This window comes from Tachyglossus aculeatus, chromosome 22, assembly GCF_015852505.1.
Source record: "Tachyglossus aculeatus isolate mTacAcu1 chromosome 22, mTacAcu1.pri, whole genome shotgun sequence".
Classification (NCBI taxonomy): domain Eukaryota; kingdom Metazoa; phylum Chordata; class Mammalia; order Monotremata; family Tachyglossidae; genus Tachyglossus; species Tachyglossus aculeatus.
Genome location: NC_052087.1, coordinates 8,134,826 through 8,160,770, shown reverse-complemented (window position 1 = coordinate 8,160,770; position 25,945 = coordinate 8,134,826). Strand labels below are relative to the sequence as shown.

Below are 25,945 nucleotides of genomic sequence, written 5' to 3'. Positions count from 1 at the left end.
ACCAATGAACATTTAAGTGACGAACACGTAACAAAGAAACCGAAGCGCCTGGTCTTCCCAGCTGAATTTACCGTTAGCATTAAAAGACAGGGCCAAACCTCCAGATGCTCAGTTTTTCAGAAGATGAAAGGAAGAAGCTAGAGTAACAAAAGGTTTTGGAGGCACACTGATAAACTAAATTCACTTGAGAGGTTATGGGCTTACATAAACGTTATTCTGAGGGGATCGAAGAGCTGTCACATTTTCCTTTCCCCACACGACGGTTTCCTGTAAGGCGAAATTCAACGTTTATGAAGAAATGTATACGTCGGCAACCTACCTGTAGTACCGAGACTGTAAATACGTTGAGCAAACAGTCTTTGATACATGGCTGGCAGACCCGAAATCTATCACTTTAACCCTGTAGGGCTGCCGGACAGGATCCACAAACATAATATTCTCTGGTTTGAGGTCAGCATGGATTAAGCCGAGACTTTTCAGTTTTTTCAGTGCAGTGGCCACTTGCTGAAGGATAGGCCGTATTACTTTCAATGGCAGCGGACTGAATTTGTTTTGCTTCAGGAAATCATACAGGTTCTGTTCCAACATCTCAAAAACCAAGCACGTGTGATTTCGGTGTTGAAAGCACTCATAGGCCCGTACGAAGTTAAACTCATCAGCGTTCTCCGTACTCAGCCTGGCCAAAATGCTCACTTCGATTTGCCCTTGGCGGGCGTACGACGGATGGTTCTTCAAGATCTTGACGGCCACGATCTCGTTTGTCCCGCTCTTCCAGCATTTGACCACCTGGCCAAAGGTCCCTCGGCCGAGGAAGTCGAGGACTTCGTAAGTGTTCTTTGCTGAACACAAAACCTCGTGCTGCACCAACTGGTAATCCCCTTCTCCGCCGGTGCCGCTCGGTTTGGAGGCCGCGGTGGTCGCCACGACCGCCACCCGGGTGCCCACGTTGGTTGGCAACATTGCCGGCAGTATAGACAGCTCGTCGACGATCTGCATGGCGCCACTCTGACGATCCAGCTCTTCGCTCTTACGCTTCAATCCGCATCGCTGGAGGCTGTCCGGTAAATCGAACCCGCTTTCCTGTGTCCCGGCCTGCAGGGCCTCCCCTAGGACCGGCTGCGCCTGCACAGCTAGAACCTTTGTAGCACCTGCAGTGGTTTTTAAAGCGATGGCACTGGGCCACACAAAATGGCGTCCTCGAGGTCTGTTCGACGGGATCTTTGTCAGAAAAGTTGGGTCCTTGGTGGGAGGTTGAGAGATTGCAAAGTTTCTACCATTCACACAAGTCCGTGGATAGGTTCTTTCGTGGTACACGCAACTGCTTGGCTCTACTCTGAGTTTCTTTGAACTGCAAAAGGCACTTGACTGGGTTTGATAAACATATGGTGGGTAGACCAAGACTTGTGAGGCCATACCTAGAGGGAAAAAAAAGAAGAAAAATCAAATCAGATTCCTTGCTTTTCCATGCCCTAAATTTAAATTACTAAAGGACTACTTCACTCCTCCCTCCTTCCCACACAAAGTGTGTGGAATACCAGCGAAACATTACAACTTTTTGACATTCTCACAAGATCTCACTCCCTTCCAAAACAAGCGCAGTTTGGGAAGCTGTCATTCCATGAGTTCAAAGCTTCGGTTTCATTTTAGTCTAGTGTGTGAAAAGTCTGGAATGCAGATGGTTAGTGTCTTTGGAAATGGTCCCAATCACCCTCCCCCAAGAAAATCGTTCCTGGACCCAAAGACTGTACAAGAAAAACTCGCACACCAACCAATTAAAATGTTCTCAAACTGTATGCTTTCTAGCACTGAACCCTAAATACACACACTTCTTTTCTCTATATGGACCAAGACCCCTAAGCATGCACACTTCTTTTCTCTATATGGACCAAGAACCCTAAATACACACACTTCTTTTCTCTATATGGACCATGAAGAAAGATCAAAATATTACAAATGTAGGAAAATTATAACGACAAAGGAATCCCCTTATTTAGCTCACTGTGGGCAAGGAACGTGTCTACTACCAACACTGTTATACTCTCCCAAGCACTTAGTACATTGCTGTGCACACAGTAAGCACTCAATAAATACGACTGATTGACTAAGGATCTTGAGAATCTTCTAGGAGCAAACACTACCAACTCCCTTTAGCAAATGATGGAACATGGGTTTCAAATTTTTGAAGTGACTCATTCAGGATTATATAGGCTAGACTAAGGAAGCAGCTAGGGGAAGCAGCCTGAGAGTCAGAAGGACTAAAGGGATGGAAAATAAAGCATAGGAAGAAAGGTTAAAGGAAGTAGAATTCTTCAGTCTGGAAAACAGGATGACAATACTTGTCTAGAAGTACACGAGGGATCTTACAAGGGTCCTAGCTATTCTCCACATCTACCTGTACCCATAGAAGAGGAAATGGATGTAACTCAGACAAGCAAGATTTCAGTTAGACATATGGTTGGATGAATTGTCAGGATGATCAAACACTGAAATGGGTGTCTGAGGGAAACTGTGGAGTCTCCATTCCAAGAATATTAAAAAAAAAGAAGACACCCATTTGCCCTGGAATGGTTTAGTCAGCCATCTGCCAGAATGCATGAAACCGGACCAGATGATCCTTTGGGGCCTTTGCGATCTTACGGCTTTGATTTCTGACCACCAAATGTTTTCTAGCCCTTATATGCTATACTGCTCTTCGTTCATCCCACTGCTATGTTGACTTTGTTGTGCATAATTACATTACTGTCTCATATACGGAAATTCCTTATACTTACAACACAATTGGTTCTTGAAAACTGCACTTTAGGAACAATGTTATAAGCAGGAGATTGGTTCCTGAACCAAAGTTGGATGTCCTGTGTTTACCAAAATTACCATAAATTGTATACTCAATCAATTCTAGATGAATATCCCAGCTACCTGGCAATCAGGTTACCACTCTTCACCACAGACCTCTCTTATCCCAACAGTTACTACTTCCCAATAGAGACTTTGAAAAATTATCTCTACATTTCCCTGCAACTCCTGTGTGCTCCCCTCCTCCGCCTCCCGACCCACTCCCCGCCGACTCTACCATCAGTACTCCCACAGCTAGTCTTGTAAATAAGGATATAGTCAGAGGACCTAGATTCTAATCTCAACTCTTCCACTTGTCTGCTGTGTGATGTTGGACAAGTCGCTTAACTTCTCTGTGCCTCAGTTTCCTCATCTGCAAAATGGGGATTAAGACAGTGAACCCTATGTAGTACAGAGATTGTGTTCAAGCCAATTATCTTGTGCCTAGTCCAGTGCTTAGTACAGTGCCTGGCACACAGTAAGTGCTTAACAAATACCATTTAAAAAAAAGGTATAAAGCTGAAACAGGGAATAAAGTTGGAAATTTTGTCAGTGCACGTCATCTTAGCCCAAAACACCCTCAGACAAGGACTTCCTGTATAGCTGGTGGCCAACAATGAACCCTAAGTCTCCATCTGCTATATCTGTGGCTTTTCAGAATCCCACATCCTAGGTTTGCAGCATTTGCTTTTCATCCTTAAATATCCTCCCTTGTCCTTGCCCTATTAAAACTTTCATCCTGCTTTTATGGGACCATTTTTTCTCTTTGTCTTGGTCATTTGGGATGGTATTTCTGCCTTCCAAGGAGTGAGCAGCTTGGCCAGTTTAGCATCGCTTGCACAACTGATGACCAGAATCCTGATTATTTTCTTCACCCGATTCACCGATAATTACACTGACTAGAATTGGTTCCCAGATTGATTTAACCAATCAATCAATGGTATTTACTGGGTGCAGAGCACTGTACTAAGCACTTGGGAGCGTACAGCAGAGTTGGTAGACGGGTTCCCTGCCCACAACAAGGTAACTGTCTAGAGAACTCCTGCCAAGTCCGCTGAAGTTGGGTACCAGTCATCAATGACTGTCCTTTAAGTGTGGTGCTCAAGTCAATCATGCATCCAATCAATCAATTGCATGTACTGAACACCTACTGTGTGCACAAGTCTGTACAAGGCCCTTGTGAGCACATAAGAAAAATAAAAGCAGCAGTCCCTGCCTTCAGGGAGCTTTCAGTATGAATGGGGGAATAGACAAGACCCTGAGAAGCAAGTGTGGCTTAGTGAATAGAGTCCAGGCCTGGCAGTCTGAAGGACCTAGGTTCTAGTCCCGGCTCCGCCACTTGTCTGCTGTGTGACCTTGGACCTTGGTCACTTCACTTCTCTGGGCCTCAGTTACCACATCTGTGAGATGAGGATTAAGACTGTGAGCATCATGTGGGATATGGGCAGTGTCCAATCACATAGTAAGTGCTTAACAAATACCACCTAAAAATTAAAAAAAAACAGAATATTTAAGACAGTGAGAACAGGGGGAAGAACAAGGATACAAATGGTAGTAACACGAGTATGGTAGGAAGCTGCTGGCTCCCTGTAGACTGTAAGCTCCTTTAGGGCATGGGTCATGTATACCAATTCTATTTTATTGAACTTGCCCAAGCACTTAGTTCAGTGCTCTGTACACAGTAAGTGCTCAATAAGTACCACTGATTGACTGATTTAGTTGAAGAAATAAGTAAATAACTAACGCATATCGACATATACCACTGAGATGCATGTTGCTATTCATATTAATGTCTGTCTCCCCCTCTAGACTGTAAACTCGTTACGGGCCAGGAACGTGTCTGCTTGTTCTGCTGTACTGTATGCTTCTCCAAAGCGATCAGTACAGTGCTCTGCACACAGTAACCGTGCAATAAATACCACTAATGGATTGATTGGTGTTGCTCTTATAGTAAGTGCTAACTGCACATTGTAAGCGCTCAATAAATACAATTGAATGAATGAATGAATGCTAAGGATGGCTGTGAGTTGATGCAACTTGGGACGATGGGAATAAATCTAGGAGGGAGGTGGGAATTCAGGAAGTCTTTGAGGATGGGGAGAGTTTTACGGTACGGAGGAGTTGAAGAGGAAGGAGTTCCAGGCCAGTGTGAGTACTGGGTTGGAAACAAGAGCAGCAAGAAGCAGTGTGGCGCAGTGCCTACAGCACAGGCCTAGGAGTCAGGAGCACATGGGCTCTGATCCCAGCTCTGCCACTTATAATAATAATAATGATGGCATTTATTAAGCGCTTACTATGTGCAAAGCACTGTTCTAAGCACTGGGGAGGTTACAAGGTGATAAAGTTGTCCCACAGGGGGCTCACAATCTTAATCCCCATTTTACAGATGACATAACTGAGGCCCAGAGAAGTTACGTGACTTACCCAAAGTCACACAGCTGACAATTGGCAGAGCCGGAATTTGAACCCATGACCTCTGACTCCAAAGCCCGTGCTCTTTCCACTGAGCCACGCTGCTTCTCTTGTCTGCTGTGTGTCCTTGGGCAAGTCACTTCACTTCTCTGGGCCTCAGTTACCTCAACTGTAAAATGGGGATTAAGACTGTGAGCCCCATGTGGTTTATGGACTATGTCTAATCTGATTAGCTCCCCCAGCATTTAGTAGAGTGCTTGGCATAGAGAAGCAGTGTGGCTCAGTGGAAAAGAGAATGGGCTTTGGAGTCAGAGGTCATGGGCTCAAATCCCGGCTCTGCCAATTGTCGGCTGTGTGACTTTGGGCAATTCACTTAACTTCTCTGTGCCTCAGTTACCTCATCTGTAAAATGGGGATTATGACTGTGAGCCCCCCGTGGGACAACCTGATCACCTTGTAACCTCCCCAGCACTTAGAACAGGGCTTTGCACATAGTAAGCGCTTAATAAATGCCATAATTATTATTATGATTATTATTATTAAGTACTTAATAAATACCATAAAAAAAGAGTGAGAAGAGTTGGGTGATGTTGGATGAGGTTGGGAGGACAGAAGGGTGAGCTGGAGAGAAGCGGGGGATGACAGCTGATGTGTAAAAGTGAACGCTGGTAGGAAGCCTCAAAGATCATGTTAATCAATGACATTTATTGAGCACTTATTGTGTGCAGAAAGTACTAGACTAAGTACTTGGGAAAGTCCAGTACAACAGAGATGATAATAGGCCCATTAAGAACCTTGGTTAAGCATCCACCAAATGGATGACGCCTTCTTTTCCTACAACACTGACAACAGTCTCATGAGGAAGCAAAAAATTGTACTCCTTTTAATTTCTACTCTTCTTGCTCCATTTAACAGCAATGTCCGTAACAGAGATGTCATAAAATAAACACTGAATGGGAAAATTAAACCAACTGTTTTGTTTGAAATGAGAAAAGGAAAACCAGGCCCTTAGGTGACTTTCCTGACCCAAACTGCCTTAATTAAATTCAACGAAAACCGCCTTTCATTGGAAACAAGGATCATCTCTGGAAATGTAATAATTAAAATTACATGTATTAAAGATTAGGAGGCCTTCCTCGACTAAACCCTCATTTTCCCTATTCCCTCTCCCTTCTGCATTCATTCATTTCATTCATTTGTATTTATTGAGTGCTTAGTACAGTGCAGAGCACTGTACTAAGGGCTTGGGAAGTACAAGTCGGCAACATATAGAGACAGTCCCTACCCAACAACGGGCTTACAGTCTAGAAGGGGGAGACAGGCAACAAAAACAAAACACGTAGACAGGTGTTAAAATCATCAGAGCAAATGAAATTAAAGCTATATGCACATCATTAACAAAACAGAATAGTAAATATATGCAAGTAAATAGAGTAATGTATCTGTACAAATATATATAAGTGCTGTGGGAAGGGGAAGGAGGTAGGGCGGTGGGGGGATGGGGAGGAGGAGAGGAAAAAGGGGGCTCAGTCTGGGAAGGCCTCCTGGAGAAGGTAAGCTCTCAGTAGGGCTTTGAAGGGAGGAAGAGAGCTAGCTTGGTGGATGTGCAGAGGGAGGGCATTCCAGGCCAGGGGAAGGACGTGGGCCAGGGGTCGATGGCAGGACAGGCGAGAACGAGGTACAGTGAGGAGGTTAGCGGCAGAGGAGCGGAGTGTGCCGGCTGGGCTGGAGAAGGAGAGAAGGGAGGTGAGGTAGGAGGGGGCGAGGGGATGGAGAGCCTTGAAGCTGAGAATGAGGAGTTTTTGCTTGATTCGTAGGTTGACAGGCAGCCACTGGAGATTTTTGAGGAGGGGAGTAACATGCCCAGAGCATTTCTGTACAAAGATAATGGAGAGCCTTGAAGCCGAGAATGAGGAGTTTTTGCTTGATTCGTAGATTGACTGGCAGCCACTGGAGATTTTTGAAGAAGGGAGTAACATGCCCAGAGCATTTCTGTACAAAGATAATCTGGGCAGCAGACTGAAGTACAGACTGAAGTGGGGAGAGACAGGAGGATGGGAGATCAAAGAGACTGATGGAGTAATTCAGTCGGGATAGGATGAGAGATTGAACCAGCAAGGTAGTGGTTTGGATGGAGAGGAAAGGGTGGATCTTGGCGATGTTGTGGAGGTGAGACCGGCAGGTTTTGGTGATGGATTGGATATGTGGGGTGAACAAGAAATCAGAGTCGAGGATGACACCAAGGTTGCGGGCTTGTGAGACGGGAAGGATGGTAGTGCCGTCTACAGTGACGGGAAAGGCAGGGAGAGGGAGGAGTTTGGGAGGGAAGATAAAGAGTTCAGTCTTGGACATACTGAGTTTGGGATGGCGGGCAGACATCCAGATGGAGATGTCCTGAAGGCAGGACATCTGCATTCTGCATCCCTTCTGCACCTAGATTTGAACCCTTTGAGCATTTGATATTCACCCCAACCTCAGCCCCCACAATCCTTATGTACAGATCCTTAATTTATTTTAATGTCTGTCTCCCCCTTCTACACTGTAAGCTGCTTGTGGGCAGAGACTGTATTCATTCATTCGTTCAATCGTATTTCTTTAGCACTTACTCCGTGCAGAGCACTGTACTAAGTGCTTGGGAAGTACAAGTTGTCAACATACAGAGATGGTTCCTTCCCAACAACAGGCTCACAGTCTAGAAGGGGGAGACAGACAACAAAACAAAACATGTGGACAGGTGTCAAGTCGTCAAAACAAATAAAGCTAGATGCACATCATTAACAAAATAAATGAAATAGTAAATATGCACAAGTAAAATAGAGTAATAAATCTGTACAAACATATATACAGGTGCCGTGGGGAGGGGAAGGAGATAGGGCGGGGGGGTGGGGAGGAGGAGAGGAAAAAGGGGGCTCAGTCTGGGAAGGCCTCTTGGAGGAGGTGAGCTCTCAGTAGGGCTTTGAAGGGAGGAAGAGAGCTAGCTTGGCGGATTTGTGGAGGGAGAGCATTCCAGGCCAGGGGGAGGACGTGGGCCGGGGGTCGACGGAGGGACAGGCAAGAACAAGGTACAGTGAGAAGGTTAGCGGCAGAGGAGCGGAGGGTGCGGGCTGGGCTGGAGAAGGAGAGAAGGGAGGTGAGGTAGGAGGAGGTGAGGGGATGGACAGCCTTGAAGCTGAGTGAGGAGTTTCTGCTTGATGCCTATCTACCAACTCTACTGTACTGTACTCTCCCAAGCATTTAGTAGAGTGCTCTGCACACAGTGTGCTCAATAAATACCACTGTATGATCAATTCTGCTCATAGTGATGATGAGGATGCTGATGATGGTATTTGTTATGAGTTTACAATGTGCCTAGCATTGCTCTAAGCACTGGAGTAGATACAAACTAATCGGGTTGGACACAGTCCATCCCCCATGGGGCTTGCAGGCTTAATCTCCATTTTACAGACGAGGGGATTAAGGCCCAGAGAAGTTGAGGAGCTTGCCCAAGGTCACACAGCAGACACGGGGCAGAACCAGGATTAGAACTCAGGTCCTTCTGACTCCCAGGCCCGGGCTCTATCCACGAAGCCACGCTTCTTCCCAAACAAATGCTTAGTGCATTTGTTTTACGAGTTTACCAAGGAACTTTGTTTCTAACCCAAGTAATAATTTGATTAATCTTTAAAAAAAACTATGCAACTTTTGCAAAGTTCAATCTGCCACTGGGTCCCCTAAACTACAAAGTGTGGAAAGTGAGAAGGGTGTAGGAGTATGGGAAACCAAATAAATGAAACTAGTGATATCACTGTCTAGATTAGTCAGTGAGACAAGAAGTGGAACTGTATCAACATGCCTTCTACCCCATTTGTCTAAGCAATACGAATAGCCTCTATTCTGAAAGATTTATTTTTTTTTTAAATAGACCCATTTGCCTTAGTTCCTTAACTTGCGGCTTTTTACAGCAAGGTCTGTGCCCTGGAAATGTTTTTGTATTGTGCCTGGTCTACTTTGACTATTTGATCATGGGCAAAGAACAATGAGGTTTTCTTAAGGCAGAGGAATTTGAAAACTGAAAAACTGGTTTTAAAGATCTAACAGATTACAGTCCAAGGAAGGTGAAGGTTTGATTATGAACGGGGCTGACAAACTCTAATTCACTGGCTCTCATAAGAAAGAATTTCCTGCCAAAGCTAGTGAAGCACAGTGTTAATAACTGGTGATAAGGAAAGCTACAGTAAGGGCTCCTGAATCCTAGGGGTGCTTAACAGCCAAAACAGATGAAGATAAGGAAACTAATTAATCAATTATATTTATTGAGCCTTTACTATGTGCAGAGCATTGTACTAAGAGCTTGGGAGAGTACAACATAATTAGCAGACAGGTTCCCTGCCCATAATGAGCTTACAGATTAAAGAGTTTGAGTTTACAACCTAGAGCTAAAAGTGCTACTTCCCATATTGGCTAGGTTCCCAGGTTGTTATGGCTCTTCCAGTCTACCACTCTAGACTTTAAGCTCCTTGTGGGTGGGAAACATGTCTACCAATTGTATTATATTTTCCCAAATATGCTTAGAGTGCAGTGCTCTGCAGAGAGTAAGCACTCAATAAATCATTGCTTCCATGCTTCAAAATGTTCTCCCTAGTTAATAACAACTACTAATAATAATTATGGTATTTGTTAAGTGCTTACTATGTGTCAGGCACTGCATTAAGCACTGGAGGGGATACAACAAAATTAGGTAGGACGCAGTCCCTGCTTCACATGGGTCTCACAATCTTAATCTCCATTTTATAGATGACAGAACTGAGGCCCAGAGAAGTGAAGTGACTCGCCCAATGTCACACACAGAGAAGTGGCAGAACCGGGATTGGAACCCAAGTCTTCCCATTGCTCAGACCCACATTCTAGTTCTAATCTTCACAGCCATCCCAAGGCCAGAATTAAGATAAAAAACTAAGGTTGGATACCCGCCCCAAGGCCGCTGTGAAGACATCACCCCATAATAATAAATAATAGTACTAATGATGGTATTTGTTAAGCACTTACTAGGTGCCAAGCACTGTTCTAAGCGCTGAAGTAGACACAAGGTTATCAGGTTGTCCCATGTGGGGCTCACAGTCTTAATCCCCATTTTACAGATGAGGTAACTCAGGCACAGAGAAGTAACTTGCCCAAAGTCACACAGCTGACAACTGCAGCGTGGCTCAGTGGAAACAGCACGTGCTTTGAAATCAGAGGTCATGGGTTCAAATCCCAGCTCCGCCAATTGTCAGCTGTGTGACTTTGGTCAAGTCACTTAACTCCTCTGTGCCTCAGTTACCTCATTTGCAAAATGGGGATTAAGACTGTGAGCCCCCCGTGGGACAACCTGATCAACTTGTAACCTCCCCAGTGCCTAGAACAGTGCTTTGCACATAGTAAGCGCCTAACAAATGCCATTATCTTCTAGGCTGTGAGCCCATCTTCTAGACTGTGAGCCCATTGTTGGGTAGGGACCATCTCTATATGTTGCCAACTTGTACTTCCCAAGCACTTGGTACAGTGCTCTACACACAGTAAGCGCTCAATAAATACGATTGAATGAATGACTGAAGTGGAGAAGCAGAATTAGAACCCAAGACCTCTGACTCCGAAGCCTGCGCTCTTTCCACTAAGCCACGCTGCACCCCATTTTCTGCCATCATAGCTCTTTGGGACTGGAGACCGGCTGACCCCTTAAGGCAGTACTGAATGAATCCAATTCTTCTCCCAAATTCCCCATGCTCAGATAGAACTGCACTCAGTTCTCCTGAAATGACGGTCAAGAGTCATGTTTTATATCAATTGGAATATTAATTATTTTGTGACTTTCAAATTACAGTACTGACTGGATCAAAGGTGATGATGATTCAGGCAAGATTAAGTATCAATTTTCAATTAAAATCCATCAGTGGTGTTGTTCTTTGTTCTTGTGTGTGTCTAGATATATATATATATATATTCCATTGTCTCCCCCTTTTAGACTGTGAGCCCACTACTGGGTAGGGACTGTCTCTATATGTTGCCAATTTGTACTTCCCAAGTGCTTAGTACAGTGCTCTGCACACAGTAAGGGCTCAATAAATACGATTGATGATGATGATAAACATACAATTTTTTTTACATGCTCTCTTACCCTACCAATGTTACAATGTCTTACCAACCCTGAGCTTGATTTAATCTTCAAATGATTCCTCAAAAGAAGGTCACACAATTCACCTACATAAAACCTTGTGTTACACGGAAATGAAAAGTAATTTGGTGCCTTTGGTCCTGAGATCCTTATCAACTTCTGCTCTACTTGCATTTCCCTACACCATGCTGCACAAATTCCCCCATAGGCCCCGGGGGGTTCACATTTCTTTCTATGAACTAGCAGAAGTATCCCGGAAATATCAACAGGTAACAAAACGGATACACTGATGACTATAGAAAAAAATCCCCCTCGATTACAAGGAGCGCTAATACCTCCCCCTCCCCCTTCCCATTCTAAGAAGTAGATGAAATCAGCTTCTGTGGGATACAAAGTCATGGAGGAGGTGGGGGTATCTGCTAAGGCCTTATGCCAAACGGGCCCCATGCTAGCCAAGAAGACCAGGAGACCTCCTCTGGTGCCCAGGACACCCAAGATGCCAGCTTCGTATTACCACTGCCCCCTGTAAACTCCTCTGGCCCGGCTGGCATTTTCACCCCTGCTGCCTGTCTGTCCCTGAGAGGTTTTGGGTGACACTGCTCAATCGCCACTGGCTAAGAGGGGAAAGTTATGTTCCACGACAGGCAGGGTGTGCTTAGGGGCCAGAAACGGGGCGAGAGGTGTGTAAGACAGTGATGAAGTCACCCCATTGGCACCGTCTTCAAATTGGACCAGCTCACAATGTCTTGATGTCCCAGCTCCCCTTGGCCTGTCCCAGAGTCCATAGGTTCCATTCCTAATCCAAAACATACCCCCTCAGCTTTGGAGACAGAGGGGGAAGACAGACATTAGCGTAAATAAATTACAGATATGGACATAAGGCTGAGAGGGGGGATGAATAAAGGGAGCAAGTCGGGGCAAAGCAGAGGGGAGTAGGAGAAGAGGAAATAAGGGCTTAGCCAGGGAAGGCCTCTTGGAGGGGATGAATAAAGAGAGCAAGTCGGGGCGAAGCAGAAGGGCGTAGGAGAAGAGGAAATGAGGGCTTAGTCAGGGAAGGCCTCTTGGAGGAGATGTGGCTTCGAGGCTGGGGAGAGTAAATCCGTCGGACTTGAGGAGGGAGGGCGTTCCAGGCCAGAGGCAGGACGTACATATTGTACATATTTACTATTCTATTTTATTTTGTTAATGACGTGCATCTAGCTTTACTTCTATTTATTCTGATGACTTGACACCTGCTCACGTTTTGTTTTGTTGTCTGTCTCCCCCTTCTAGACTGTGAGCCTGCCGTTCTCCGTCTCTATATGTTGCCAACTTGTACTTCCCAAGCGCTTAGTACAGTAGCTCTGCACATAGTAAGCGCTCAATAAATACGACAATGAATGAATGACGTGGGTGAGGGGTTGGCGGCGAGGTAGACGAGCTATTGCTAGTCTCACAGTAAGCTTAGTAAATAAATCTTTATTCAGAAAAACGGGTTTTTACTGAAGCTGCAAAGACCTTGCTATTTCGTTTATTACCTCGTTGGAAAGTATGATGGAATCCTTGGGGGTATGTATCTACTGTGCAGGAGACCTTAGTGAACAGCGTTCTAGTAAAATTCATAAGTTTTATATAGGTAATAAAAGAACTTAACTTCACCAAGGAATCCAGTCAAAGGTTTTTTGACATCAAAGAAATCTGCTAAGACTTCCTAGCAGTACTCTAAGAAAATCCACTTCATTCTTGGTATAATTCCACTTAATTTTGACTTTTTCCAAGTAAATTAACCTCAACGTATGCTCAGGTTCCACAAAGGGCACTCTCATTAAACCTAATGTCTGGTGTGCATGCAAAAACATTTCATTGAAAATACTAAACTCTTGGGTATTTTCCAGTGGCACTGTAGACAAAGCATCCAAGGAATGTGTTGACTCTACACAAATCAGGGTGTTAAATAACAAGTTTCATCTGACTTAGCATTTTGTTCCAACTTTTGAAACAGAAAATGACATGTTTAACTTTTCCAAGTGGCTGGAAAGTACCCCTGAAATCGGTTCAAACTTTCATTTTAGGATCATGCAGTGTATATATGAAGTGATCAACCTTTTCAGAGTCTGTAACTACAATGTGTGACTCATTAATTTAACCATTCTATTTACAACTAAAAAAACACATGCTTTATTTTTGACTGTCCATAAGACTAGCAATCTAAATTGAGAAGCAGTGTGGCTCAGTGGAAAGGGCAAAGGACTAGGAATCAGAGGACATAGGTTCTAATCCCCAGCTCTGCCACTTGCCTGCTGTGCGTGACCTTGGGCAAGTCACTTAACTTCTGTTTGCCTCCATTTCATTATCTGCAAAATAGGGATACTGTTCTCCCTCCCACATAGACCGTGAGATCCTTGTGGGACAAGGGCTGTATCTGACCAAGATTATCTTGTATCTACCCCAGTGCTGCGTATAATAGTTGGCACAGAGTAAATGCTGAACGAATACCCTAGTTATTATTGTTAGATTCAAAACCAAAATGACTGTCAGGTGTTCTGTGTGTCAACTAAGAATTTGCAGAAATTTCTGGTTCTAAAATGGTAACCTGGGTGAAACTTCTACCTGCTCAACAGAAAAGATCTTGGTACAGAGAATTCCTCCTAAATTCAGATTTTTTCAGGGGCTGGCTGGAAGAAGAGGATTCCCAGTGGGGATTGGTGAAAGTCTCGTTCCACGAATAATCAATCCAATTTCCCTACCTAACTTTCCTACCAGGTGAGAGACCAGGAAACCTTAATTATTTGGCCAGTTTTCTTGAAAAGATCACCATCCTCTGCCTTCTGCAAGTAGGCCATCTGAAAAAAAAAAAATCTTAAAACACAATCCAAGCAGGGGGTCACTGACCAAAGATTCCTTGCCAAATTTTCGTTTTCAAATCTTGCTCTAAATCGACAGAGGTGGTAACCCAACCCCAGGAGATTTTGGACGGGAAGCACATCACTGGAACTTGATGAAATGCCCAATGCTGACATTGCAGCCTGGTGTAAGGGATTGAGTGTCAGATACTAGGCTGCTTTCGTAAATGCCATCTTTCAGAAAGGGAGTGATGAGCCAAGATTCTTCATCAACGTTTATGTGGCCAGATGGGAGTTGGGTTCCACAACAATTTGCCTCCCCCATCTTCTATCGTTCACATTTTATTTCCAAAAATAAATCTCTCTAATATCTGAGCCGGAATAGCAACTGTTGTTAACAAAACTGAAGTTGAGCCAGAGGAAGGTGAATGATTGGTTTCGAAAAGGACTACAAACCAGAAAAGGCAGTAGAAGTTCAAAGGTATGAAAATGATGGAGCTAAATGTAAATTAGCTCCATCATTGTGTGTGCATGTGTGTTTATATGTTCACAAGCCAAGTTCTGCTTTAATACATGGGGGCATAACAGTTTGGATATCACACAATGGAGGAATTAGGAAACACGACAAGTCTGTTCTGGTATAGCAATCTCCAAGTTGATAAAAAGCAGATATGGTGTTGAAAGAATGGTTGTGCGAATACGTGCGCATCAGTCAAAGGCATAATAATTATTATTGTTGTTATGGTACTTGTTAAGTGTTTACTATGTGCCATGCACTTTTCTAAGCACAGGAGTGGATACAAGCAAATCAGGTTGGACACAGTACCTGTCCCAAGTGGGGCTCACAATCTCGATCCCCATTTTACAGATGAGGTAACTGAAGCACAGAGAAGTTAAGTGACTTGCCCAAGGTCACACAGCAGACAAGTGGCAGAGCCGGGATTAGAACCCATGACCTCCTGACTCCCAGGGCCATGCTCTATCCACCAGGTCATGGAACGGAGCTGCTCCACTTCCCATCCTCCCTACTTTGGCCTTCCATTACCGTACCAAATGGAACTTTGTGTTTCACTCCTATTTTATGCAACTTAGCCATATTTATTACAGTAAGATAATAATGAGTCTCAAAAATGGAAAACCATCTGCTAATGGTGAACCTAACAATACAGGAATTGGTATCAAAAATGTCCGTCATAGGGGTAAGTTAGAACAATCTACTTCTGACCCATTAATAATTCCAAGAATCAAAGATTCAAACAATTTTCCCTTATCATGAGGTTCTCCAAGAACACAACTGCCACATAATAGAACTTCCTGAATTTTCACCTGCTTCCTCTACACAGAAACAGAAAATCATCTCCATTTAGTAATTGTCTCTATTTCGTGCCAATTTAATGATCAGGAATCACTCAATCATATTTATTGAGCACTTACTGTGTGCAGGGCACTGTACTAAGCGCTTGGGACATAATATATTGGACACATTCCCTGCCCACAACAAGCTCACAGCCTAGAGGGGGAGACGGACATGAATATAAATAAGTAAATTAAGGATATGTACATAAGTGCAATGAAGAGAGTGGGAAAAGAAGAAATGAGGACTTTAGTAAGGGAAGGCCTCTGGAAGAGATGTGCCTTCAATAAGACTTTGAAGGTGGGGAGAGTAGTTAATTGTCTGTCCAATATAAAAAAGGGAGGGCGTTTCAAGCCAGAGGTAGGACACGGGCGAGAGGTCTGCAGCGAGACTTGTACCTTTTACTTTTTTTACTTTTGTATTTTTTTTTGTATTTTACTTGTACCTATCTATTCTATTTATTTTATTTTGTTAGTATGTTTGGTTTTGTTCTCTGTCTCTCCCTTTTAGACTGTGAGCCCGTTGTTGGGCAGGGACCGTCTCTCTATATGTTGTCAACTGTACTTCCCAAGCGCTTAGTACAGTGCTCTGCACACAGTAAGCGCTCAATAAATACGATTGATTGATTGATTGATTGATTGAGACAGACAAGATCGAGGTACAGTGAGTAGGTTGACATTAGAGGAGTGAAGTGGAGGAACTGGGTTGTAGTAGGAGAGCAATGTGGTAAGGTAGGAGGGGGCAAAGGGATTGAGTCCTTTAAAGCCAATGGTAAGGAGTCTGGGTTTCATGTGGAGGTGACTGGGCACCGACTGGAGGTCCTTGAGGACTGGGGAAACATGGACTGAACATTTCTGTACAAAAATGATCTGACCAGTCTGACCTTTGACAATCAGGAAAGGACTGGCTCTTCTGGAATAACTGCTTCAGTCAGACTGCAAGGCAAAGGTCCCAAATTAAAAACACCATCAGGCACCAGCCACAAAATTGAGGATGGCTTGTATGTCTGCTCAATGTGGGGGAAACGGCTATCATCATGTGACCCCTTTTTTTTTTAAACTCACGGTCAGTCAGGTGACCATTTCTTAACTCAAGTCCACATGATTCACTCTTTGCATTAGCTTTGCATAATCAATCGTATTTACAGAGCACTGGGAAAGTTTTGGGAAAGTACAACACAACCGAGTGGTTAGAGACATTCCCTGCCTACAAGGAGCTTACAGTCTTCAGGAATATAATGCAAATACATTGGACAACTGTTTTGTTTTGTTGTCTGTCTCCCCCTTCAAGACTGTGAGCCCGCTGTTGGGTAGGGACCGTCTCTATATGTTGCCGACTTGTACTTCCCAGGTGCTTAGTACAGTGCTCTGCACACAGTAAGCGCTCAATAAATACGATTGAATGAATGAATATACATCAGCATTCCACTGACCTAACAATAGAGGCTCCCTTGGATAGACTGTACCACTGACACAAAGAATAAGGTCTTAGAAAATGGTCTAAAAGTTTGACTGTTCTACTAGAGCGACCAATCCCAAGGAAAACCATGTGGAATTGGTTCCCAGTCTCAGGTCTCCCTCCCTTTACACTAGCGCTGCCCTCCACCGAAAGACAGTATCACTCGAGGTGATTTTCACTCAAGGTGATTTTCCACTGGAAAAAATGTGGATGAGCTAGTCCGAGGTGAGTCCCTTAGTCACAGTTGAGCCTAAAAGAACCCAACTTCTGCAGCATGACAGGGTGGCCTAGCGGATAGAGCACACGTCTGGGGGTCAGAAGGACCTGGTCCAAATCCCAGCTCTGCCATTTGTCTTGATGCGTGACCTTGGGTAAGTCACTCCGCTGCTCTGCGTCTCTGTACCCCATCTGTAAAATGGGGATGAAAAACTATGAGTGCCACGTAGGACATGGACTGTATCCACCCCGATTACTTGTATCTACCCCAGCGCTTAGTATAGTGCCTGGCACATGGTAAGTGCGTAACAAGTACCATTTAAAACAATAAATTCTGGAGCTTGCAGGTCTGTTGGACCACAGCTCAGAGAGACCTAAGGCATCCGGAATCTTCAGAAAGCTACATAGAGCCATATGCCGAGCAGTCTGTTCGATTGTGATTCCTGAAGGGACCCTCCCACAGACTTGGCTTGGGCTGGGGATGGCTGGGCTCGGAGCTGGAGCCTGCTGATCAAACACTAGTCTGTTCCACAAACCCTGGGCCTCAGGGGCTCCGGCCAGCAGAAAGAGTCTGTTCAGCCACAGCCAAAGGGATTATCTAGAACTCTGCCTGAAGCCTAAATCCAGTACAGTCAAATTTGTCATTGTCCTCCTTTAGTCATTCATTCAATCGTATTGATTGAGTGCTTACTGTATGTACAGCACCATACTAAGCGCTTACTTTAATTGCGGCCCAAACCAGGAACCTCTATATTGCCCCAGGGCAATGGGACTCTCTGATACAAAATAAGCCCGTGATGGCAGGGAACGTGTCTGCTAATGTTGTTGTACTGCATGTAGTAAGTACTCAATAAACACCACTGATTGACTGAATAACTTTTCTTTTATTGTATTTGTTAAGCACTTCGTATATGCCAGGCATTGTACTTAGCGTTGGGGTAGATACCAGCTAATCAGGTTGGACATAGTCCATGTCTCCCAAGGGGCTCACAGTCTTAATCCCCATTTTCCAGATGAGATAACCACGGCCCAAAGAAGTGAAGAGATTTACCCGAGGTCACACAGCAGACAAGTGATGGAGCCGGGATTAGAACCCAGGTGTTTGACTCCCAGAGCCGTGCTCTATCCACTAGGCCATGCTGCTGCTTCTTTGATTCCAGCAGGAAAGAATGAGGAACCCAAACATCCAGCATTCACAAAAGAGACGGCAGAGACTTCCACCTTATTTTCTGTGTGAGAAACAGGAACCCGCTGTTGGGTAGGGACCATTTCTATATGTTGCCAACTTGTACTTCCCAAGTGCCTAGTACAGTGTTCTGCACACAGTAAGCGCTCAATAAATACGACTGAAAGAAAAGAAAAAGGGAAGGCATACCTGGACAGAACCTGCTTGGAAGGCCTCCCTCCCTTCCAATGCAGCATTTTATGCCACTCTAATGTGCTATATTTTTTTTTTTGGCTTTTCCTTTTTAATAGCATTTGTTAAGCGCTAACTATGTGCCAGGCACTGTACTAAGCACTGGGATAGATACAAGCTAATCAGGCTGGTCCCAATCCATAACCCACATGGGGCTCACAGTCTCAATCCCCATTTTACGGATGAGGTAACTGAGGCCCAGAGAAATAATAATAATAATAATGATGGCATTTGTTAAGTGCTTACTATGTGCAAAGCACTGTTCTAAGGGCTGGGGAGGATACAAGGTGATCAGGTTGTCCCACGTGGGGCTCACAGTCTTAATCCCCATTTTACAGATGAGGTAACTGAGGCACAGAGAAGTTAAGTGACTTGCCCAAGGTCACACAGCTGACAAGTGGCGGAGCCAGGACTTGAACCCATGACCTCTGACTCCCAAGCCCGTGTTCTTTCCATTGAGCCATGCTGCTTCTCCAAATGAAGTGACTTTCCAAGGTCACAAGGCAGACAAATGGCAGAGCTGGGATTAGAACCCAGGTCCTTCTGCCCGAAAGGCCCAGGCTCTGTCAGGAGTCCAGACCTCCTCCCCTTCGCTCCCTGCCTTCCCTCCTTCCCCCCACTTCCAAATTTGACATCTGGGCCTGGGATCCTTGCACAGGGGCCACTCCAGTTCCACTACGCCCTGGTCGGAACCCTGGAAGTCTAGACACTCCCACCATGCACCTTCTCCTGAGTTCTAATACCGTCTCCGCCACATATCTGCTGAGTGACCATGGGCAAGTCACTTTACTTCTCTGTGCCTCAGTTCCCTCATCTGTAAAATGGGGACTAAGACTGTGAGCCCCACGTGGGACAACCTTGATTACCTTGTATCCCCCCCTCAGCACTTAGAACAGTGCTTGGCACATAGTAAACAATTAACAAATACCAACATTATTATTATTATGTGGGACAGGGACTGAGTCCAATCTCATTAACTTGTACCTACCTTAGCGCTTAGAAGAGTGCTTGGCACATAATAAGCACTTCTTCAGTCTTGTCTTAATTATTATTATTATTACACTACCATACAGTTGGGAGACATGATCTCTGTCCACAAGTAACTTAGAGCCTTTTGATCCATCAGAAGTACTTACTGATCACTTACAGTGTGTCGAGCACTGTACTAAGCACAAAGCTGGTAAGTGAATATAGAATATAGGGTGAATATAGAGTGGATGGGTGACACGGAAAGAAGAGGGAGAGGGGAAATGAGGTTTTAGTCACGGAAGGCATATAGATGTGATTTTAATAAGGCTTCGAAGGTGGGGAGAGTGGTGGCCTGTCATCTATGAAGGCATTCCAGGCCAGAGGGGGAACGTGGGCAAGGTAAGTGTGTGTTCATTATCTACTCTGTCCTTTACTTTTTATTCTTGCACCTTTACTATTCACACAGCTTGTGTAATTTATCTTTAAATTATAAATTATTTATTTATATTAATGTCTGTCTGCAACCTCAATCTCACCTATCTTGCCCATGTCCTCCCTCTGGAACTCCGTCCCCCTTCACGTAGGACAGAACACTCTCCCCACTTTCAAAGCCTTATTAAAAGCACATCGTCGACAGGCCTTCCCCAACGAAACCTTCCTTTCTTCTTCTCCCTCTCCTTTCTGCACTGCCTATGCACTTGGACCTGCACCCTCTAAGCAATCTATATTTCCCCCACCTTCAGTCCCACAGCACTTATATAACACACCTGTAATTTACTTTAATAGTCATTTATTCATTATTGAGTGTTTACTGTGTGCTCAATATAATAATATAATATAATAATATCCATCTCCCCCTCTAGACCGAAAGCTCAGTATGGGCAGGGAACAGGTCCACTGATTCTGCTGTATTGTACTCTCCCAAGTGCTTTGTACAGTGCTCTGAACATAAAAAGTGCTCAATAAGTACCACTGATTGATTGATGGGTCTGAACCACCCCCGTCCTAGATTATGAGGCCTCAGTGACAGGGACCTTGTCGGAATTGTTTATCTTGGTATTCACCTTAGCGCTTGGCACAGTGCCTGGCCCCGAATCAGCACTTAATAAATACCATAACTAGTAGTAATACTACTATTTATCGAGTGCAGGGCACTATTTTAAGCGCCGGGAAAAGATACACCAGTAGAAATTAGACATGGTCCCAGTCCCTTGTGGGGCTCACAATCTAAAGCATTCTAAACTAGATAACTGGAAAAATGACGGGCACTTTCTTCAGGAATTTGAGAAAAAGTGATGAATTGGTCCCCTAAAATTCTCAAAGGTCAATTAGGCCTTTTTGAATTAAAACGTCACCACGGGAGCGTGGTCTAGGGGAAAGCACAAGGGTCTGGGGGTCAGCGGACCTGGATTCTAATCCCAGCTCTGCCACTTGTCTGCTGTGTGGCCTTGGGCAAGTCACCTACCTTCTCCATGCCTCAGTTCTTCTGCTCTCCCTCCTACTTAGACTGTGAGCACCATACAGGAGAGGGACTGGGTCCAACCTAATTCACTTTTCTCTGCCACAGGGCTTAGAACAGTGTTTGACACTTTTTAATTAAGTACCGTAGAGTCGTTTCCGATTCGTGGCGATTCCATGGATATACTTCCTCCAGAACGTTCTGTCCTCTGCCATAATCCACAACCTTCCTAATGGTTCTTCCATTATCATTGTTATGGTTTTTAACACTTTCGATCTCACTTCTCTAGTAGCATGTTATAGAAATGATCCCTGAAAGTATAGTCTGACACATGGTAAGCGCTTAACAAATACCATTAAAAATAAAGCCCCAAATCCTCCACCGACCCCTTTGAGAAAAACAAAAGTAAGCTTTCCTCTACACTGTAAGCTCGCTGTAGGCAAGGAACGTGTACTCTGTACTCTCCCAAGAGCTTAGTTTGGTGCCCTGCACGCAGAAAGTGCTCAATATTTTTGATTGATTTCATGTCCTACGAACATTCCTCTGAGTAGTTGGTCCCCGAGACCACATCTTGAGGGCGGGTAAATTAGTCGTAGGGTTTAAGATGGGCATTTAAGGCATGAGGGTAGCGCTGGGTGCCCTGATGATGACCATGGGGCCTGACGCCTGGACTGGTGGGCGAGCCTGGACCCCGACACTTCAGGCCCGGGCACCTGAACTCGGGGTGCTAGTGGCGGGCACAGTTCCACTCTCACCTCCCATCCCCATTGGCCTCGTTCTCTGTAGATCATAGAGAAGCAGCATGGCAAAGAAGAGAGATATATAATATGATGGTATTTGTTAAACGCTTACTATGTGCCAAGCACTGTTCTAAGCACTGGAAGAGATACAGGGTAATCAGGTTGTCCCGTGTGGGGCGCATGGTCTTAATCCCCATTTTACAGATGAGGTAACTGAGGCCCAGAGAAGTGAAGCGACTTGCTCAAAGTCACACTGCTGACAAGTGGCAGAACCGGGATTAGAACTCACAACCTCTGACTCCCAGCCTGTGCTCTTTCCGCTAAGCCACACTGCTTCTATTCAACACGCAGATGCAGCTACCCTTGCAGGAAGAGAGCAGCCCTGGGAGTCAGAAGGTCATGGATTCTAATTCCAGCTCTGTCACTTGTCTGCTGTGTGACTTGGACGAGTCACTCCACTTCTCTGGGCCTCAGTTACCTCATCCGTAATATGGGGATTGAGACCATGAGCCCAAAATGGGACAGGGACTGTGTCCAACTCAACTTGCTTGTATCCACCCCGGCGCTTAGTAGAGTGCCTGGCACAAAATAAGCACTTAAATACCATCATTAAATACTATCATAGACTGCAACCATAAGCAGGAAGTGGATGTCCCATCAATCAATATTGAGCACTCACTAACAATAATAATAATGATAATTCTTGTACTTGCTAAGCACTTACTATGTGCCAAGCACGGTTCTAAGCACTGAGGTAGATACAAGTTATTCAGGTGGAACACAGTCCCTGCCCCACATGGAGCTCAGAATCTTAATCCCCATTTTATAGATGAGGTAACTGAGGCCCAGAGAAGTATCTCCCACTCCCTTCTGTGTCGCCCTGACTTGCTCCCTTTGCTCTTCCCCCATCCGGGCCCTACAGTACTCACGTACATATCTGTAATTTTATTTATTTGGAGTGATGTCTGCCTCCGCACCTTTCGACTGTAAGCTCATTGTGGGCGGGGAATGTGTCTTTTTATTGTTGTATTATACTCTCCCAAGCGCTTAGTGCAGTGCGCTGCACACAGTAAGTGTGCAAATAATATGATTGAATGAATGAATGAATGAAGTGAAGTGTCTTGCCCAAAGGCACACAGCAAAGGTGGCGGAGCTGGTATTAGAACCCAGGTCTTTTGTGCTCCATCCATCAAGAGACACTCCTTCTGTACTAAGAGCAGGGCCCAGGACATTGTTAGCAGAGGTCAGCAAAACATTTTGGGTAAAGTGAGCGAATTTCAGGGGAGAACCTAATTAAAGAATTACAGTTTCAGACCTACATGCACCCATGAATTCCCATTCCCATTCTACCACAGCCATTCCCCAACATCCACCTACCCCAATCCTGGGTGCCCCCGGACCCTCACCCATGCCTTCTTTTCCCACCTCCACCCTCCCTGCTTCTTTCCCCGTGTAACACTCACCCTCACCCAGACCCAAAGAAGCAAGCCCAGAGACGCCCTTTTCGCTTGGTGCAGCTGCAGCGGGTCTGGGGTACGTGGGGAAGCAGAGTATCCCCGGCCCGGAGATAAGTCAAGTGGCACGGCTTGCCTGGCAACAATGCTACCACGGCAACACCTGTCTGCGTCACCCAGAGCCTTCTCACGGTCAGGAGCAAAGATCCCACCCAACGCCGTGTGGTTACCTAGGAATTCGGACCAGTGTTTGGTGTGTACATAGGCCGCGGTTTGGTCAGGTGGGAGAGTCTGGGGGAGGGCGAGTTCTCTGGATCATTGCCGGCTGACACCCGGCACCAATCTCTCCATTCCGAGCGCTTAGTACACTGCTCGGCACGTAGTAAGCGCTTACCAAATGCCTTCGCTTTTTCTGGCCCAGATCTCCTAGCTCAGACTGCAATATTCCACTTGCCCCGTGTCCCCTAGCAAGGAGGAATAGAGAAAAAGGGGCGCTGAGAGCACAACCATAGGTTATAGTGTCTTGATTTCCACCAATCTATCAATCAGTGGTATTTACCTAGTTTATTTTGCCAAGCTCTGTAGTAAGCGCTTTTCTTCATGGTATTTCTTAAGCGCCTACTATGGGCCAGGCACCACACTAAGCATTGGGGTAGATTACAAGGTAATAGGGTTGGACACACTCCCTGTCCCACATGGGACTCACAGTCTTAATCCCCATTTTACAGGTGAGGGAACTGAGGCACAGAGAAGTTAGCATGGCCTAGTGGATACAGCACAGGCCTGGAAGCCACTTGTCTGCTGTCTGACCATGGGCAAGTCACTTAATTTCTCTGTGCCTCACGTATCTCATCTGTTAAATGGGGATTAAGACTGAGAACCCCATGTGGGACATGGACTGTGTCCAGCCTGAGTAACTGGTACCTACCCCAGCATTTAGTACAGTGCCTGGCACTTACTATGTACCAGTGCTTAGTACTATGTACTAAGTGCTTAACAAATGCAATTAAAAAAAAAAAAGTTAAGTGACTCGCCGAAGATCATACAGCAGCATGCGTATGGAGAAGGAGTGTGGCTCAGTGGAAAGAGCACGGGCTTTGGAGTCAGAGGTCAGGGGTTCAAATCCCGGCTACACCAATTGTCAGCTGTGTGACTTTGGGCAAGTCACTTAACTTCTCTGGGCCTCAGTTACCTCATCTGTAAAAGGGGAATTAAGACTGTGAGCCCCCCGTGGGACAACCTGATTACCATGTAACCTCCCCAGCACTTAGAACAGTGCTTTGCACACAGTAAGTGTTTAATAAATGCCATTATTATTATTATTATTATTATTATTATTATTACAGCAGACACTGGAAGAGCCAGGATTAGAACTCAGCCCTTCTCTAACTCTCAGGCCCGAGCTCTTTCGCCTCATTCATTCAGTCATATTTATTGAGCACTTACTGTGTGCACAGCACTGTACTAAGCGCTTGGGAAGTATAAGTTGGCAACATATGGAGACGGTCCCTACCCACCAACGGGCTCACAGTCTAAAAGTAGCTTGGAAAGTGCTGGGAAGGCACAATATAATAGAGTTGGGAGACATTATCCCTGCATACAAGGAGCTTACGGTGGACATAGGGAGGCGGACATCAAAATAAATTACAGACAGGAAATTGTAGAGGATAAGGACATTTACATAAGTGTTCTGGGGCTGCGGTATCAAAGTACTTAGGGGGTACACAGCCCCGCACAGAGTCATCGCTGAGGGGAGGGCGATGGGGGGAATGAGGGCAGGCTTGGACAGGGAAGGTCTCTGGGGATGAGATATTAGGAGGGTTTTGAAAGGTGAGGAGGTGGTGGACTGTGAGATATAAAAGAGGAAGGAGTTCCAGGCCCAAGGGAGGACGTGGGCACCGGGTTGGCAGTGGAATAGACGAAGTCGGAGTACAGGGAGTAGGTTGGCGTTAGAGAAGCGGAGCATGCGGGTTGGATGACTAAGCTCGTTATGGGCAGGGAACATGTCTGCTTATTTTGTTGTATTTTACTCTCCCAAGCACTTAGTACAGGGCTCTGTACACAGTAAGCACTCAATAAATACCATTTATGGACTGATCGGTGAGGACAGGTAGGAGGGAGAGAGCTGACTGAGTGCCTTAAGGCTGCTGGCAAGGAGTTTCTGTTTGATAAAGGAGGTGGATATGCAGCCTGTGAGAATATCTGTCCTAAAGGAACCTTAGCAATGGGGAGGGCAGTGTGGCTTACAGCAACCGCTTCAATACACTTGATGAAACGGTGAGTCAGTCATCACCAACAGATATTGGTTACCCCGGGGCTGGTCTCGAACAGGGGGCCCTACAAAACCATTCCCATTGTCCCATGATTCTCTGTCACCCCGACTCTGCCTCGTCTCTTTCATTCATTCATTCAATCAATCATATTTATTGAGTGCTTATTGTGGGCAGAGCACTCTACTAAGCACTTGGAAAGTACAATTCAGCAACAGAGGCAATCTCTGCCCAACAACGGGCTCACAGTCTAGAATCTTCCCACAGAAACATTACCTACTCGTATTGTATTATTATTATTAGCAATAATAATAATAATAATGGTATTTGTTAAGCACTTACTATGTGCCAAGCACTGTGGCAGATACAAGGTAATCAGGTTGTCCCATGTGGGGCCCACAGTCTTAATCCC

The 25,945-nt window shown here is 45.2% G+C and overlaps 1 protein-coding gene and 1 pseudogene across 6 annotated transcripts in view; both read right to left on the bottom strand.

Moving 5' to 3' along the window:
- The window catches only part of HIPK3 (homeodomain interacting protein kinase 3), a 132,896-nt gene that overhangs the window by 90,390 nt on the left and 16,561 nt on the right, over window positions 1–25,945 (bottom strand). For all 6 annotated transcript variants that reach the window (XM_038764875.1, XM_038764879.1, XM_038764878.1 and 3 more), the window contains exon 2: window positions 320–1,415. In XM_038764875.1, the coding sequence (XP_038620803.1) occupies window positions 320–1,413 (1,094 nt within the window). In that variant the 5' untranslated portion in view covers window positions 1,414–1,415. The remainder of the gene's footprint in view (window positions 1–319; window positions 1,416–25,945) is intronic.
- LOC119944372 lies at window positions 21,290–21,396 on the bottom strand (annotated as a pseudogene).